The following is a 19774-nucleotide window of genomic DNA, read 5'->3' as shown; positions in this document are numbered from 1 at the left end:
ATAAAAAAGGACAGCAGGAGTTCCATCTCCCCAGGATTCAGAAATCAGATGGGGGAGCTGGAGTTGTCTGAAACATGGTCTTCCTTATGCAAATGGCATATTCTGAACCTGCTTCATAAGTGGAGTAAAAGGCACTTCTGGTTGGAAACTTGGCTAATTACAAGCAAACCCTTGTTTAATTTATACAGACTATGTTCTGTGCCAACTCTTCTCAGCTCATTATTAATAAGAATCACCTTTGTTCAAGCCCACAAGAGGAAACTGATCAATTAATGAAGCTGTAACATCCTTTCCATTAATCTCCCCTAACCCATTCACATTTACACTGTCACTTTTACCTCTCCAAATGAAACTAATTTTTGCTCCTGAGAAATATGGAGACATATACACTTATAAAAAGAAATTATACTCTTCCCTAGGAAATAGCAATTGTGATTAGTATGCTTTAGAATCTCCTAAACATCAAAGAACTGATAAACCACTTCTCCTTTTTTCAAAAAGGAGAATACCTAATGGTATTATGTTCATTCTGACTTTTTTCCCATACCCCATGAAAAGATATTCATTATTTTCAGTGTTAAATGAGATTTTCTAAGTATCTGTACGTATGTCAAAAATATACATACCTCATCTACGAAGTTAATAGCATCAAACCAATCTTGAAGAGCTTCAAGACAATATCTAACAACATTTCGGGTGTACTCTTGAGTTTCCTAAAATAGTAAGTTATACAAATTTTACACTACATAAATATGCATATTTTCAACTTCAAAATTATGTGTAATACCTAAAAACTATATATTTAATGGTAAATATATATTATCAAAATAACCACACTTGCCATTTTAAGAAATTCTTCACAATAGTAATGACCAGTGACAATTATGAAAATTATGAGAACATGCTATGTTTTATATAATATTCTTGAAAATGAATCAAAACTGAAATAGTTCTATGGGATGCATATCAAGTTCCATTTGAAAACATTCCAAAAATATTATAAGTTCCTTAATATTAACTATTTAATGAGTACAGTTTCCTTGGAGATGACAAAAATGTCTTAGAGATGAATGCCAGTGATGGTTGCACAACACAGAAATGTATCTAATGTCAATGAATCGCACATCTAACCACAATTAAATTCTACATTATGCATATTTGCCACAATAAAAAATAAAAACAAACAAACAAAAAAAAACGAACGCAGAACACTTAAGCACTATAAGCAACCTGTGAATATCTTAGCTTAACTAAGAAGAAGAAAGGATAAGTGTGTGCCACTTAAAATAAACATACTCTGAAAGAAAATATAATGCTGTATAGAGAAATGAATCCAGTGACATAGGCAACTATTAAGTTAAATGGCACAATAAATCATGATAGCCTCTCTTCAAAAAAATACTAGTAACAATAACGGGCAAAGGATCTGAATAGACATTTCTCTAAAGATCTCCAAATAGCTAACAAGCACATGAAAGATGCTCAACACTATCAATCATTAGGAAAGTACAAATCAAAGCCACAATTAGATATCATTTCACACCTATTAGGAAGGTTCTAATTTCTTAAATACAAAATAAAACGTGTTGACAAGGATGAGGAGAAACTGGAACTCTCAGACATTGCTGGTGGAAATGTAAAATGGTACAGCCACTTTAAGTTAAACACAGAGTTGCCATATGACCAAACAATTCTACTCTCATATATCCAAGAGAATTAAAAACACATGTTCACACAAAAACTTACGCGCAAATGTTTACAACAGCATTATCCATAGTAACTAAAAAATGACATTAATCCATGAATGAAGAAGTAGAATGTGGTATATCTATGCAATGGATTACTATTCAGCTATGAAAAGAAATGAAGTACTGATACAGGCCATAACATAGTTGAACCATGAAAACATTACGCTAATTGAGAGATGACAAACACAAAAGGCTATATAGTGCATGATTCCACCTACATAAAATGACTCGATCAGGCAAATTAGAGACAGATGGGAGAGCAGTGGTTTCCAGGGAATAAGAGGAAGTTGGGACTGGGAGGTATGAGGTTCCTTTAGAGGATGGGCGATTAGTGGTGGGGAATTTGTGGTACCAGTTGCACAGCTTTGTGACTATCCTACACAACTGTACTGTATACTTTAAGATGGTTAAAATAGAGAATTTTAGGTTGTATAAATCTGATCTCAATTTTAAAAGTTTTTAAAAATAGACATTTGGGGGCCTTAATGTATAATAAAAGTACAGGCAGCATCAACAGGTTAAAATCTTTAGCTGTACATATAAATTACTCAATGCCTTTCAAGAAAGCTAAAAGTCTCCCATTGCTGCCTTCTCCTTTACCCTGCTCAGTCTCTTATCCTGTTAATTCTTCCTTAATATTATCATGTAAATCCACTCTTATTTCTACTGCCCTCCAGACCAAATATCACTTATCTAGTTTCCTTGCCAACAGTCTCACTGTTTTAATCTATCCTATATGAATTTATCTTTACAAAAATATTATTTTACAGATTATGTTTCCTTATTTCTTACTGAAAAAATTTAATGGCACTTTTAAGTTACCATAAACACTGTGTCATAACCAAAATACGTGGCAGATAAGTCCTGGATAAAAAAACATTTAAAATCAAATGTTTTCCCAATTTATCAAGGGTTTGGGCAAATGTGTATCATAACATCCTCTTGGTACAAGTATAAACTGATACGAGCTTTCTGGAGAAAAATTTGAAAAGCATGTATCAAGGGCCTTTAAAAAAGGTGACAAGTTAATTACATTCCTAAATACAGCATATTTAATAATCATGTGCAGATCATCGCTCTCCCATCTCCCACCACTAACAGACCCACCCAAAAACATTCAGTGTGCATGTTGGTACTACTTACTGGTTTTATAACCTTTTTAGTTTGTTTATCCATATGTAAAAATGGACATAGTACTATCTACCTCCTAGCACTGCGAAAGAAGCAGGTGAAATAATGTTCGTAAAATGCCCTGTGTCGTAGTCTATCTAGCACTATGTGTGACAAGCAGTTTAGTGCTCCAAAGGGTCCTGGCCAAACACTTCTGTAGTCTGCAGTAACCTAACGTTGCCACTAGATGGAGATTTTACAGCTTATCAGTTCCGTTAGGAAGGCAAAAAGTAAGATTCTGGAAATGTGCCATCCTTTTATTCAATATATCTGTTATCAATCTGGTATTAATTGTTTATCTAGCCCTTAACATTTTCAAGAACCAAACAGCATTAAGGGCAATCATACAAAGAAAGTTAAGTTATCTCATAAGTTTTTTTTATCAGTAATCCTTTAGTTTTGTATTTGATAATTAGAGAATAGAAACAAGAAAATAGCTAATTTTTTTTACTTTAATAGTCTTTCATGTAGCCTAAATTTCTAAAATCCAACAATAATACTGGTAAAAAGTTCTAGACATTCTTGCTTTTAACAGACAATTACAGCAAAGTGGGAAAGAGCACAATTTCTGAAATCAAATGATTTCAAATTCAGCTTCTACTTAATAGCTGTGTGAACATGGGCAACTTATTAACTTCTGAAAGAAAGAGATGATAGTATCTACTTTATAAGAGGTGAAGATTAGATAAGAATATGATGCGAAGAATATAGTGTAAAGAACGTCTGGCAGAATGTAGGTGCTCATCAAGAAAATGTCTTATTTTAGGAACTAAATACTACTTAACTGAGAAACTACTTTCAAATTCTATCAGGACAATATAAACTTGTTTTTTCTATTGTCTTCACTTCTTAGGCTAATGGAACTATAACACACTGCAATCTTGCCCTTCAAAGCTAAAAATTAAACTACTATCTAGGAACAATGAGTTCTCATTATCAGAAATAAACATAACCCCAATTTCATAATCAAAATTCATCCTAAACACAGTTGTCAGAATAATCCTCTTCAAATACTGATCTTTTCATATTAATATCCTATCAACCTCCCTGCTGCATCACTGTCTTTTGTTGACTTCTATGATACTATGTTCCTAAGGCTCTTCTCCGCATCCTTATCTCTGATGTCAAAATGTTAGTTCTTTCTTGAGGGTCCACTTCTCTCCTTTTTTTATCTTATCTTACCCCCTGGTGATAAATATCATTTACATTACCAAGGGTCTAAAATTTATAACCTTAACCCTGATTTATGTTTTGAGCACAAGACAAATCAGTCCCCACACTCATTACTCTCACAGCAACCTGTTTTCCTATAGAGCACTTACAAAATAAATCTGTGTGTTTACCCACTTAACATCTGTCTCCTTTATTAGACTGCCCCATGAGAACAAGAATCGTGTCTCTTCAATTCAACACCCAAAACCCAAGTATCTAGATAGTGTCTAGCATAAGAATAGCATTCAACAAATACTTTTTTTAGTGAATGAACAAATGAACCTCATATGTCAGGGTTTTTTATTTTTTATAAATGCTACAGCAGAAATTAAACAAAATACTATGAAAACATTGAAACTAGAATCATAAACTTGACTGAAAGAACTTAAATGAGCAGGTTACGTATCAGCTGAGTAGCATTTTTGAAGAGCTAACACAAGTAGTTCTTCACTCTGATTAGAATCACTGCCGAGGTCCTTCTGCACACCAAAGAAATCAAAATTTCTGACAGTGGAGCTTAGGCATATATATTTTTAAAGCTTCCCAGATAATTCTCACATAAGACTAGGCAGAAAGCATGAGAGACCATACAAAAAGGGACTAGTTTGAACAAAAGCACAGGAATCAAGGGAGGACACCACATGTTGAAGAATGATATTTAATCCAGTGAAGATATAGATAAACAAAGGGGTAGAGATGGAAGATGAATTATGAGAGACAAGTTACGGGCAAATGATAGAGGATCTTAAATGTCTCTATAGAAAACACAGATGTTACCCTGTAGACAGTTGAGAACTGTAATGATTCTTAAGCAAAGGAGAGATACGCACAGAGCTTAGAAAAGTAATTTAAGTATTGGACCCGTTAGAGTAGAAAAAAATCTAGAGGCAGGAAAACCAGTTAAATTATCTTAACAACCCAGATTTTAAAGATATAAAGAAATAAATTAAAACACAGGAAGGAAGTGGGAGGAAGACTTTCTAGAACAGAAACGAAATTTCATAGTATCTGATTACAGGTTGAATGCAACTGGCACATGAGAGAAAGTTTCTGTATTAGATAACTACATATTTTCAGATACCATAAATGATGTAAAGGACACAGTACGGGCAGATGAATTTAATACATTAATTAGGGGCTTGAGAAAATTAATGTACCTCTAAGGAGATAGACATGAATAGCCAGAGCTGTTGAAAATCTGAACCTGGCTACACTAACAAAGTTGTAAGTCACATGCATTTGGAGAATAGTCGAACTCATGAAAGAAAATATGAATCTGCTTAAAGGAATTCATATATTTAAAGTATATACGGAGGAGGGCCTCATAATAACCCTGTGAAGAAGGGCAGGCTTTAGTGTCCCATTTTCTTTTGCTTTGTTTTCTAAAAAACTAAGGAGAAAGACGGAGACGTTCAAATAGTTTTAAATGAGTTGACCAAGCAATTTAAGTAGAAAAATGCAGAGATAAGGTCAAAATCCAAGACTTCTAAATATTTCCACTATAAAATCTTGTCCAGCATCCTTATTAATACAGTTGGCAGCTGGTCTTCATAGGATCCATATAGCAAAACCTCAGTCAGGGCATTTCATTTTTCTAGATCATCCAAGACTGTGGAGACTACCCATCAAACCAATACTTTAAAATGCAAAAGTAAAAAAATATATTTGTATACGGACACAAATACATGCAATTACAAGTGATCATTTTCTTAACCAATTATAAGATTAATATTGTTGCTATGTTACTCAAGATTCCTTTTGTAGACAACTGGAAGTTGTATGAAGTGTATACTTTGTGCTTGGAATCTTAAAAATATAAACTTTATTAAGAACTATTCTCATTCCTTGAAAGACAAAAAGCATCAGGCAACTAACTAACATAATGGATAAAATGAAGCAACAAAGATAAATGTGGAGACTTCTAATAAAGCTCCAAACACTATTCAGGGTAAGAGAAGACTACAAGGATCTGACAAATATAATGAACTCCAATCTGCCTGAGAATAATAATTACTGTCTGAGGTCAGCTGTCACAAAACTGAATTCACAATTAAACATTGCCCATTATTATATATGAGTAAACAAGTCAATGTTTTCACAAATCTTTTTCTTAAATCACTCTTTTAAAGGTAAAGACAGAAATTAACAAAAATATTTTCAACATACCCTAACTTTACAATGGGATAAGAGCCCCCACATTGGCTGTGCACAGGCCTCAAGTTCAGCAGCAAAGGCAGCATAGTAGGTCTGAGACTCAAATTCCACATGCTCATTTAGTTCTCGCTTGTTTAAGTTCATACCTTGCAAAAATTAAAGCAGATATAAACCTTGCCAAATGGGAGCAAGTATTCAAATTAAAATCAAGTAAAATACTTCCTAGCACCAAAGACTCTGATGCGCACAAACAGCATAAATGACACAATATCTAGAAAAATAAATAAATTATTTAAAATAAAATAGTCTTTTCAGAAGTTTTTACACTTTGTGAATTATCTGTTATATAACTAAATATGTTAAACAAGAAAGTCAAAACTATTTAACTGATGCTACTTGAAATTTTATGCAAGTGCTATAAATCTTTCTTGAGTAGATTAGAAATTTATGGATTAATGATTTAAAGTGCTAAAATACTACACTCATTTCCTTTTTAATAATTTGATATTTTGCATGACTCTAACATATCTTCATGAACACCTGATTAAAGTACTTACAAATCTTAATTAAAATGAAACATTTCACATGTAACCCAAATAATGTGCTATCTTTTAATTAGTATATCTGATCATTTTGCATTACGCATTTTGTAAACTAAAAAAAATTAACCAAAAAAGTAAAATTCATACCTTGAAAGAAAGATACAAAGTTCATCCATGTAACTAACAAACCATGGTCCTCCAAAAATCTCTTAGCCACACTTTGATGAGAAAGGATATTAATAAAATCACTGACAAGAGGCCAGTAAGTGTTATTCTTCAGTAATGCTTCTCCACAGTTCACTACCACATGTAAACTATTTTCTTCATCTAAAACAGACAGACACAGCCCAGTAATAAGTTTAAAAAAAAAAACAAACCAATGATACACATTATACACATTAGAAACAGGGATATCTGAATTCAAACTACAGCCATATGATGTGTTACTTAGACTCTGAATCAATTTCCCCGTCCATAAAATGGGGAAAAGACATGTATCTTAAGGGAATTAAATGAAGCATTAACATAACACATAACATATAACATTACATTATTAAAATTATTATTACCACATTAGTTTAACATACTACATGACACTGAGCTAAGTATATGTTCATAAAACTTTATTATTTCCTTGATTTTAACAACATAATGTAATATCTTCAGTTCCAATCAGTAAAATATCTTTATCCCTAGGTTAATCTCATTCCACCTTATCAAACAAATCTGTAAGATATGGATTATATAATTGCTTTCTTCTATTCAAAGAATATATAAATATAATTTTATGGCAAACACAGTATTCAAAAATTAAAGATACATGTAACTAAACTTCTTAATCCTTTTTTAAAAATCCTAAAGTTTAATTACATTACTGTGGGTGGTGAAAGATTAGGCATGTACAAATCTTTACTATTAGAAATTAGAGTGTATATGCATTAGCTCTCTTAACCTATTCCAACTTAACTGATTCACTGGACAAATGAGCCCCCCATTCCTACTATAAAACATACTAATATTTATAGTATACAGAGTGCTCAAAGCTACTAACCTATTCCCTACTACATAAAAGCCAAAATACATACTTATCCAGAGTCTTTTTTTGTTTCTGTTCATGCTAATTGTTCTTTTTATTTTAAAATTTAAATTATAAGTACATACATAAACTGATGATTATGAATACATAAAGACAAATATTACAAAAACTGGGTCATAAGTTTGAGAGACAATAAAAGTGCCTAAGAAAATGCTAAAAAAATCTTGGAGAAAAATCATAAAAACCTAGAATTTTACACTCAGATTGTTTCACAAAGATCTTTATGTTCTAACTCTAAAGAAACTGAAACTGGAAATCACAGATGATGCTTTGCAGAAGTGGTACATATAAGAAAGATGAAGGAGAACTCCAATCAAGGAAACTATATCTTAAAAATGCTTTGCCCAAAATCAACAGGTTAGAGAATGAATATGCATCTCTGTATTTTAAGTTAAAGTGTATTGTTTAATACATCTATGTATCCTTTTTATGATTCCTCACTTTAACCAACTTTTTCAACTAACCATCTACTTGTTAAACTCATCAGTGGAGAGGCTTCTATTGCACTTACTTTCCATATATTACATTTACGTTTTAGTCCATGAAATTATTTTACCCACCTCTTAACTTTTAAACATATATAAGAACAGGACCCACAATGTTAATCATACTCTCTTTTAGTGCCTCTAATAGGATGAGAGGTATAACTGAACGAAGTTGGGACTTTTACAAATACCCATACCTAAGATTAGAAAACCCTCTCTGAGTGACAACTATTGCCACCAGACTTAATGAGCAGTTGCTATTAACGGGACAGTGCTCAGTGATGCTGGAATTGAAAATTTTTTAAACATGAAAATCACTGTTCTATTTTATTGAAACCAGAAGATGAATATGCAGAATACAATTAATCAAAATTATTATTTTCCTGGCACTGCTTTAAATACTACTGTTCTTGTGAAAACTACTTTGGAAACGTCAGTGAAATAAAAGGACTAGGACTTCTATTTTTCCCTGAGACTCACTCAGCAACGAATATTCATTGAGCACTTACTGAGGGCCAGGTATTCTATTAAGTTTGAGAATACGGAGGTAAATCAATCAGAACTTATATAGTATCTCTCTCCACTGAGATTAATAAAAGAAGACTGGGTGTGATAAGGGCTATGATAGCCAAAGCACAAGAAGTTATAGGGAAAAATACAGTTAGTCTACAATTCAGGAAAAGACTTTCCTGAAGAATAGATGTCTAAACTAAGACCTACAGAATGAAGGGGGAATTAGGATCAACCAAACAAACTAGGGATGAGAGAGGAAAATGGTATTCTAGGTAGAGGCAGCAATAAAAAAAAAAAAAATGGAATTGCTAGGAGAAAGAAGGGTGGCACAAATGAAGCCAGAGGACCTAAAAAATCAGCTTCAGGAGATTGGAGTTCATGTGAAGAGGATGACAAGCTTTTGGGGGGGGGGGGGTAGGGTTGAGAGACAGGAACATGATCAGATGTGTAGTGTGGAAAGTGACTAAGAGAGGGTGGTGATGGCTAGCGGTATAAGGTCTTAGAGACGACAATGGCTTGAATTATGGTGGTGGCGTGAAGATGTAAAGATGAAGAGAAATGGCTACTTTTAAGATGTTTAGAAGGTTCAAATGACAGACTCAGCGATGTTCATTGTATCTACAAGAAGCAAAAAGTCAAAAATGACTCCTAGGTTTCTAATTTGGGCAGCTGTGTTAAGTGGTTGGACAGTGGTACCAAAACACACACTTGTGTACTCACATACACACATACACACACACACACAATAACTGAAGAGAAGCAGGCTTGATAAAGACATAAGAAGGAATTTTTGGTGTGGACATTGTGTGTTTGAGGTATTGTAAACATCCAAAGAGTATAGTTCAATAAACAGTTTCATATTCAGGATAGATCAGTCTGGGATTATTACCATATACAAACATTCCTATGTTATGCAACATTTGGTTTTGGGGATGGGGGTGGGGTTGGCTTTTTTTGTGAAAGAGAGAGAGACACCAGGAGAAGGGCAGAGGGAGACAGAATCCTAAGCAGGCCCAGTGCACAACCCTCAGATCATGACTTAAGCTGAAATCAAGAGTCAAATGCTTAATCGACTGAGCCACCTAGGCATCTCTGTGACATATGGTTTTAAGTTCTCATTTTATACAGACTGTTTCATAAGACAAATTATAAAATTTCAGGGATATGAATAGTTATGAGTTATGTCTTGAATCACAAAAGTAATACGGTGTGGAAACATAAATACAACAAAGTAAAAGTATAAGGTAGGGATTACATACTACTAGAGGCTTTTTTCTTTTAATCTTTAGCTACTGCTGTGGCCATGTGAATTCTCATTGTCTCAGCTTCTGTATTTACTAATAATATAGAAAAAATTTTCAAGACCTATGTAACAAAAATTTCTGTAAAAGCTAAATACGTTTAAAAAATAAAAACAAAGCACAGAGATCCTGTTGTAATATCTGTAGCTACTTATAGGTAGTTCAAAATATTTAAAGCCCATTCTAATAAACTTGATGTAAAAACAGATAAGTTTATGGTGTCTTTAGAAAACCAGTAAATATGTATCATGAAACATTATGCTAACTTTTGAAAATGGAATAAAACACCATGAGAGCTAAAGATAATTTTAGACGTTGGCTTAGAAATAATGTGATATACTTCTGGAAAAAAATTGTACTTAAAGATCTTAGCAATGCTACCAACAGCTATTTAGCTTTTGGAAAATTCAATTTTTTTAAGAATTTCTAGGACAGACAACCTGCATTAGAAGGGAAGTATATACAGAAAGCTAAATAAGACTTTGCAATATGACTTCAGAAAATATGGGAAAAGTGACAAAGTGCCAAAAAACACCAACATCAACAGGACAATCAGAAAAGAGTTTGGGGCCACAGAAAGAATAGACAATCAATAGTGTAAAATGCTACTGAAAATCAGGAAAGAGAGGAAAGACCACTCTCCAAAGAGTGGTCACAGTTTTCCCCCATCATGTATGTCATGAAAAGAGTGATCATATAATTTATTATATGAACTGGGATACTGATGAGAGTAAAAGAATATAAATAACTATGTCAAAAAAAAAAAAATAATAACTATGTCAGAACAATAGAGGGACACCTGGGTGGCTCAGTGGTTGAGCGTCTGCCTTCAGCTCAGGGCGTGATCCTGCAGTCCCGAGACTGAGTCCCACATCAGGCTTCCTGCATGGAGCCTGTTCTCCCTCTGCCTATGTCTCTGCCTCTGTGTGTGGTGTGTGTGTGTGTGTGTCTCATTAATAAATAAAATCTTGGGATCCCTGGGTGGTGCAGCGGTTTGGCGCCTGCCTTTGGCCCAGGGCGCGATCCTGGAGACCCGGGATCGAATCCCACGTCGGGCTCCCGGTGCATGGAGCCTGCTTCTCCCTCTGCCTATGTCTCTGCCTCTCTCTCTCTCTCACTGTGTGCCTATCATAAATAAATAAATAAAATTAAAAAAATAAATAAAATAAATAAATAAATAAATAAAATCTTAAAAAAAAAAAAACAATAGGCATTGCTTGGAGCCATTTTGGGGAAAGTAGAACATGGGACCACTGGAGTCATAGACAATTTCGGGGAGAGCAACAGAATTATGAAAGTAGACACTAGACTAAGGTTGGTTACTGAATGACGGAAGAGCAAGGAAACAAACTCTTTCAGGAAATCTGGCTACAGAAAAAAATATGAGGCAGATTCAAACACATCTTCTCAAACATTCTTCCTTGAAGATCAAGTGCAAACTATATATAACTAATAAGTATTGCTAAACCACTTCATCAAGAAAATAGACTCCAGATTGTTTCCACAAGAGCAGACACTTCTAAATTTTAAAAGTTTTCTAGTTTAGGGCACAGTGTGGCATAGTTGGTTAAGTATCTGATTCTCGATTTCAGCTCAGGTCATGATTTCAGAGTCCTAAGACAGAGCCTGGCATGGAGTCTGCTTAAGACACTCTTTCCCTATACAAATCAAAACCACAATGAGATACCACGTCACACCAGTGAGAATGGGGAAAATTAACAAGGCAGGAAACCACAAACGTTGGAGAGGATGTGGAGAAAGGGGAACCCTCCTGCACTGTTGGTGGGAATGTGAACTGGTACAGCCACTTTGGAAAACTGTGTGGAGGTTCCTCAAAGAGTTAAAAACAGATCTGCCCTATGACCCAGCAATTGCACTGCTGGGGATTTACCCTAAAGATACAGATGCAGTGAAATGCCTGGACACCTGCACCCCGATGTTCATAGCAGCAGTGTCCACAATAGCCAAACTGTGGAAGGAGCCTTGGTGTCCACGGACAGATGAATGGATAAAGAAGCTGTGGTTTATGTATACAATGGAATATTACTCAGCCATTAGAAACGACAAATACCCACCATTTGCTTCGATGTGGATGGAACTGGAGGGTATTATGCTGAGTGAAATAAGTCAATAGGAGAAGGACAAACATTATATGGACTCATTCATTTGGGGAATATAAAAAATAGTGAAAGGGAATAAAGGGGAAAGGAGAAAAAATAAGTGGGCAATATCAGAAAGGGAAACAGAACATGAGAAACTCGTAACTGGGAAACGAACAAGGGGTGGTAGAAAGGGAGGTGGGCGGGGTTGGGGGTGACTGGGTGATGGGCACTGAGGGGGGCACTTGATGGGATGAGCACTGGGTGTTATTCTATATGTTGGCAAATTGAACACCAATAAAAATTTTTTAAAAAGACTCTCTTTCCCTCTTCCTCTGCCCCTCCTCACCACTCTCTCAAATAAATAAAATCTTTAAAAATTTAAAACAACTTTTGAAAATTAAAGTTTTCCAGTTTATAAATTAAAAATACTTTTTGTGAAAAATCCTTCTCTAAATATGTAATTCTATATAAAAGAAAATCACCGATATACCTGAATGATAGATACTATTTCAAAAAAGAATAAGCAATACATGTAATACAGAATCTTTAAACAAAAGGGTCATCTTACATGAAGATAAAAGAACTATATAATACAAAGCAGCTTTTAAGTTTTCCTTTAAAAAAGTGAGAAAGTATATGGTTTAATGTAAATAATGTATTATGTTCCCACTATACCTACAATGGAAAGACAGAGTCACGTAGTGGTCAGGAGTACAGGTTTAAGTGCTCACTTCAGCAGCACATATACTAAAAATAGGAGTACAGGTTTAAGTCAGATACCTAGCCTTACTACTTATAGCTAAAAACCATAGATCATTAACTTCAATTCCCTAAGTCACAGTTTCCTCCCCTATAAATTGGAAAAAAAATAAAACAAAACAAAAAACACAGCATCTACAGATGGCTAAATGACATAATACAAAGTACTGAGAAAAGAGTACTGCATATAGTGAGTGCTCAAAAGATGGCAGATATTATATTAGCTAGCTATTATTAGCATATATAAGGCAGTGCACTCTATGTTGAGTATACACTATTTTTCAGGCTATGGTTCACATGAGAATAGACAAGACTATCAGAATAGAAAGAAAATAGTAGCTAATATGCAAAAGGAAGTAACAGTGGAACAAAAAAGTCTCAACTACAAGATCTCTCCTCCAAAGAAAATGGAAGTCCTGAGATTTAATCTCAGGTATTGTTTGGTGTTAAAGTTTAGCTCCATATGCCAACAAATGAAAACACAGTACTATCGATGTTGGCTTGCTTTGTGTCATGGTTAAGGGCAGATTCTGACATCAGGATGACAGGAAGACCTTGGCTCTGTCATTTACTAGCTATCTTATCTATGGTAAATGCCTTAACTTCTCTAAACCTCAATTTACTTATCTTTAAAGTGGGAATAATAAGGACAATAATAATATCAATCTCAGAGAATTATTCAGAAGTTTAACTGAGACAACATATGAATAGTGTTAATATAGTGCCCCATACATAGCAAATACTCCATATAAATTATTACAAGGAGATAAAGTTAAGATGAAACACCACAGTGAAATGAGAACAGGAGGAAGCCCTAGAAATATTATGGCAGTTTGAGGAGTATCAACCATATAGTGGGCACAAAAGAAAAAAACTAAAGATATTACTATGGAAAAACAAAAAACAGCAAGATTTCAATTTTTAAATTATTAAACTATAGGCATATAAAAATATCTAAGGCAGATAACAAATTTATAATAAAAAAATAGGAACATGTCTAATAAAGAAATGGGTTAAATTATGGTAAAGCCATATGACATACTGCAATCATTAAAAAACATGTTTTCAAGACATACAACACAGTGGCATATTTTTAAAGTATTATTTGAATCTGTAAATATGCTCATATCACGCAAAAAGACATAAAAGAAATATCCAAAAATCTCAACAAGTTATTTGTGAATAACAAAGCTAAAAGTTTAAAGTTTGTCTCGAAAAAAATAAAGTTTCTTAAATTTAGATGAAAATTTTCAAAAAATTCTTTAACAAAGATATACTATAACATTTTAAAGCTATTTTAAGCATATAAGGATTCTTAAGATTAGTTACACAAGTATACCAATAATAAAACTAGTGAAATAACCCTGAGTTTACCTTGTAGCTCACTTTTAATAAGGCAACTTTCCATCATGTACAATAGCACAGTGACCATAATATCCAGCAGTTGACATTCTTCTGTTACCTGTCTGGCTAACTCTTCATTGCTGAACAATTGAACACTAATATGCACAATTCTGTTAGACATTGTATCTGATTCATGACTTTTCTTCAGTGTTTTCATAATGAAAGCATAATGCTGAACAAAAGTTTTTGTAAAAGCAACCTGTAAATTTTTTTAAATAGGAAGAAAGAAACACATTAGTTTGAGTTTTAGAACACATTTTCCAATACATTATATTAACATTTTAAAGCTATTCTTAGCTTATGATGACGTCCAAAGTAATTTTATTTATTTTTTTTTCCAAAGTAATTTTTAAAGTAATTTCAATGATGATAGTAGTCACGTTCTTTTTTTGGAACCTTAGCAAAATACCTGGATAGTTAAGAAAAATTTTAATAGGTATTTTTAATTATTAAACTTTTAGAACAATTATAAATACCATGATTTTAAAATACAGTTTTCACTTTGCTTACAGATATGTCAATTAACTAACATCAAAGTAGGTGTCTTTTTGCTTTGTGCTATCTGCTTTAACAACAAAATCTAAGATCTTGATTAAAAACCATATCAGAGGATTTAATATAACTCCAAAATCAAGGGAGTCAATGTGATTACTACAAAAGAAATGTCTTCTCCTATTTGATTGGAAAGCTGACCATTATCTGACTAAATACTCTTGCTGTGTAACATATGCATTTCTTCTTGTTTCCTTAAGTGGGTATAGACACAAAACAATGGCATTATTCATTAAAATGTAACTCCTAAAAAAAACAAAATGTAACTCCTAAGGAGGCTTTATTACCTAAACTGTAAGAACTACAGTCAAAAAAAGTGGGGCGGGGGGGGGGGGGGGAGAAGGACAGCATAATTTATTTTCTTTTTATACACTAGGTTATGTCACTTTGCCATGACCACATGGTGGTCATAGGTGAGGGTCCAGACCATCTGGAACTAGAGCCTCCACCTATCTACATGTGTATATAGGTCAATAACTGCTCTGTCTTTAACGGTTATGGCCAGCAACAACTAACCCTATGATTTTCCCAAGACTAACTACATAATCCTCTTTTATTAAAGTAATCTCTACGCCCAACATGGGTCTTGAACTCATAATCCCGAGATCGAGAGTAGTATGCTCTACCAACTGAGCCAGCCAGACATCCCTCTAATCCCACAATCTAAATTTAGCTGCCCCCTTAAACATTCTCATAGCACTCTGTACCTCTCCTTTGGAGAACCTACCACAATTTTATTGTACATATTTATTTCTGCAATTATGTTTTTGTTTGTCCCTCAGCATTCTCTTTGGACCAGGTTCCGTGCAGAGAGACTACCCTTAGGAATACTGCTTTGTAAAACTGCTTTGCTTCAGATTTATGATCCCTTGCTTTTTGTGCAAACCTTGTTTTGATTGCATAAGAAGCTAATGCTTTTTATTAGTGTTATATCAACCTTCAAAGCTACAATAAGCCACAGCTGAGAAACAAACCAAAAAAATTCATAATGAAAAGGCAAAGAAAGGGGAGCAAAGTTCAGAAAGGAAGGGAAAAAACATATGGATACCTTATACTCTTGATCTGGAAGCATGTTGAGTAAGAAAGTTACCATCTTCTGAGGGAATTCATACTTTATAGTCCAAAACAACAGTTCTTCTAAAAAACTTTTATGTTTCAAAACATCCATTATAGATTGATCTACATAAAAAAAAAAGAAAACTTATCACCTAATGATTTAAGTTGCTCATCTCATTTAAGCCTTACTATAATTAATCATCTATCAACCTCAAATACTTGAATGTTTCTACAAATTAAGGATATCATTTCAATAATTCAATGATAATAATGACATCATCAATTTATATACCATATTAATAATGGTATATAAATAATAGATATAAATATATAAATATATATAAATAGTAAAATAATAAATAAATATAAATATATATAAATATAAACATATAATATATTTATATAAATATATTTATATAATAAATATATAAATAATAAAATAATGTATAAATATAAGTATAAATAATAAATACTACATATAAATATATATTTATATATAAATAATAAAATACTTTATATTTTATTAGAAAGCAGTTACTAAAAAAATAAGTAATTACTTGTCCTTAAACATAAGGTGTTTAAAATTTCTACTAAGATTCAAAATAATTATCTTACAAGAATAATATTCACAGTACTTAGTACTAATATTAATAGTAATAACTTTATTTTTTTTAAGATTGTATTTATTTATTCATGAGAGACACACAGAGAGAGAGAGAGGCAGAGACACAGGCAGAGGGAAAAGGAGGCGCCATGCAGGGAGCCCGACGTGGGACTCAATCCCGGGTCTCCAGGATCAGGCCCTGGGCTGAAGGTGGCGCTAAACCACTGAGCCACCCAGGCTGCCCCAATAGTAATAACTTTAATAACAAAATATTAAGGCCATAAAGCAAAGTTATTAAATCGTTTAATTTTTAGTTTTTAAAGAAAGGGAGGAAATTGTTATAAGATTCAATAATTTATTTCTTTAAAATTGTTCTTCATAAATTAAACACTAACTTTGCTGCAGGAAGTAATTACTAATCTATTGCTTACTCTAGTCTACAGAAGAATTTACTTTTATCTGGTAAGAATATACCAAGAAAATTATAAAAATTGTTAACTTGCAACAGACTCAAGCCGCCCTTCTTCATGCATAGGGAAAACAGAAAATGGATGCCCCTTTTAAATAAAAGTATTCAAAGAGGGATAAAATTACTAAACAGCCAATTTCTAAGCCACTCCTTGAGGTCCACTTTGTCTCCTGCTAATCTCTACATCTTTGTCACACTTAGTCAACAGAAAGGTCTCAACAGGTATATAATGAACTATTTTTAATACTTTGACTATTATTTCTTTCTCTCACTTTCTTTAATGTCTTTCCCTAAAAAAGAACTACAAAATTCTGACTATTGATCTTTGTTGGAGCAAATGATCTTGGGCTACTCTGGATCATCAGGTCTATATAACGACATTTAAGAGGATATAGCAAGTGTCATATGTGAACGGACTAGTTAAGAGATGATGCTTACTGAAGGACTAGAGTTAGATGAGGGATTTTAAAAAATAGTATCACATACACCAAAATACTCAGGTATAGCCCTAAGTACATTACAGTTCAAACTGTTTTGCAGGGTAACCTGAAGCATTTTTTCAACTAACTCTACTCTCAACTAACTCTGAATAATGCAATCACACCACATCTCCTTAGGTCATGGATCAGTCTAAAAACATAACAATAGGGACACCTGGGTGGCTCAGTCGGTTAAGCATCCGACTCTTGATTTTGACTCAGGTCATGATCTCAGGGTCCTAAGATTGAGAGCCCTATATCGGGCTCTGCACAGAGTCTGCTTGTCCCTCTCCCTCTGCTCCTCCCCATGCTTGCACTTGTACATATGCTTTCTCTGTCTAAAATAAATAAATATTTTTTAAATGTAACAATAATCTCAATAAACATGCCATCAAGAAGCATACCATTACTCTCCTGATTCTTCTATAAAACAGTGTGAGTTTAATAGGCTTGAATCAGTACTTCTCAGACATAACTTTAACAAAATTTTTCTGTTAATAATTAATAACTCATTATTTTCAGAATAACACTTTTATTATTCTGGAGACATTATGATTTTAACTACAGAGAGGCAAAAGTTATGTCCCAATTCCCTAACTCCCTTTCAATGTGCCTTTTACTAAAAGGCACTTACATACATAAGCAGTATGTAATAGAGATAAAAATATACATACAATTATACTATACATCTCCTTAGTGGAAACATATTCTTTATTTTCTAAATCTCAGAACTTTCTACTTGTAAAACAGAAATCTCTTCTTCCTGAACTAGATCATTCCCAGGATATGATAATGATTTTAAAATAGAAATAAACCAGTCTTGCAAAAAATGAGGTAAAACATATTCAAAGGCACACACTGACAGATTCAATGCCAAAAAGTAATAAAATTAGGGCCCAAATGAATCAGGTGACATGAACATATGGATTATGATTCAAAATTAGAATATAACCCAGAACCTATTGCTGATGTCAACTTAATTCTTACAATTTAACACTGATTGAAAATTTTAGACTATCGAAAAATAAAATCCTTACAGATAAGTGTTTCTAGAATTATTTACAAAACTAAAAGAACTTGTAGTATTCTCAGAATTCAGTTACAACTCTGCAAGTCTGCATTTGCCAACTGAAAGCCTGAAGCTACCATAATTATTAGGTATCATGTCCTGAAAGAGAAAGAAACATTCCCCTTGTTTTAAATAAATAAAACAATCCAAGTGAACCAGAAAAGCTATGGCTTCTACGAAAATGAAATTAGTTACAGTTGTGTACGATTCCATTTTTTCATCTTCAGACAAAAAAGCAAAGAAAAACCCCACAATGTCTTCATTGTTGTTCTTAAAATAGGTGATGTCAGTTTCCCCAAGATATTTAAGACACAGTGTGATGTGTTTTGTGTGTTATGGAAATGTGGTTAGAAATGTTTCCACTAATTATATATGACTACATATTTACCTTTAAAAAATGGGTTAAATTGTCATGATTTTTACAATGCCTAAACTGCCTTAAGCCAAACTGTAAAAAGAGACTTCTGAGCAATCAGCACGTGGTACAAATGCATGAGTGAGGTAAAGATTTCATTAGACAGCAGAGTCTAGACCCTGTAACTCAGGAGCTCCAATAATCTCAGCGTGTTGGCTAAAGCCCTGTAGGCCTCAGTTTCTTCATCCTTAAAATTTAGGTTTTGAGAATAGACGGTGAATGTAGCACAGTACCTCAACCTCTGGCCTATCATTACCTATTTTATTTTCGGCTCACTTTCAAAGTGCTAAACCAAATTCTTACAAAAACTAAACCACTCCCTGGATTTTCAATATTTTCAAAAGCAACTATCACTTTTTTGGAAACAGGGATTCTACTAATTCAAAAAGCCATTTCTTCCATGCATATACTTAAAGCAAAATGATAACTGATCAAATCTTAAATCTCTGTACCACTTCCCACCAGTGGAGGAAGAGGAGAAGATAATCCAATCTTAAATATGAAAAAAATCAAGTATAAAATAAGCTTCAACCTTAAGTCTCCATAAAAAGTATCATCAGTCAAAGTTTGACCAAGCTGAAGGAAAATAATGACACCATAATAGGTATTTTTTTGGCATCCCTAAAGCTTAAACTCAAGTGTGT

General features: G+C 33.4%; 1 protein-coding gene across 6 annotated transcripts in view; it reads right to left on the bottom strand.

The window, feature by feature from the left end:
- Window positions 1-19774, bottom strand: part of UBR3 (ubiquitin protein ligase E3 component n-recognin 3) — a 226700-nt gene that overhangs the window by 140867 nt on the left and 66059 nt on the right. For all 6 annotated transcript variants that reach the window (XM_072751893.1, XM_072751891.1, XM_072751894.1 and 3 more), the window contains exons 7-11: window positions 16087-16217; window positions 14457-14685; window positions 6974-7153; window positions 6297-6430; window positions 627-713 (exon numbers count right to left, since the gene is read on the bottom strand). In XM_072751893.1, coding sequence (XP_072607994.1) covers window positions 627-713; window positions 6297-6430; window positions 6974-7153; window positions 14457-14685; window positions 16087-16217 — 761 coding nt within the window. The remainder of the gene's footprint in view (window positions 1-626; window positions 714-6296; window positions 6431-6973; window positions 7154-14456; window positions 14686-16086; window positions 16218-19774) is intronic.

Source organism: Vulpes vulpes, chromosome 3 (genome assembly GCF_048418805.1).
Source record: "Vulpes vulpes isolate BD-2025 chromosome 3, VulVul3, whole genome shotgun sequence".
Taxonomy (NCBI): Eukaryota; Metazoa; Chordata; class Mammalia; order Carnivora; family Canidae; genus Vulpes; species Vulpes vulpes.
Note: the sequence above shows the minus strand (reverse complement) of the source record. Positions and strands in the feature narration are given on the sequence as shown.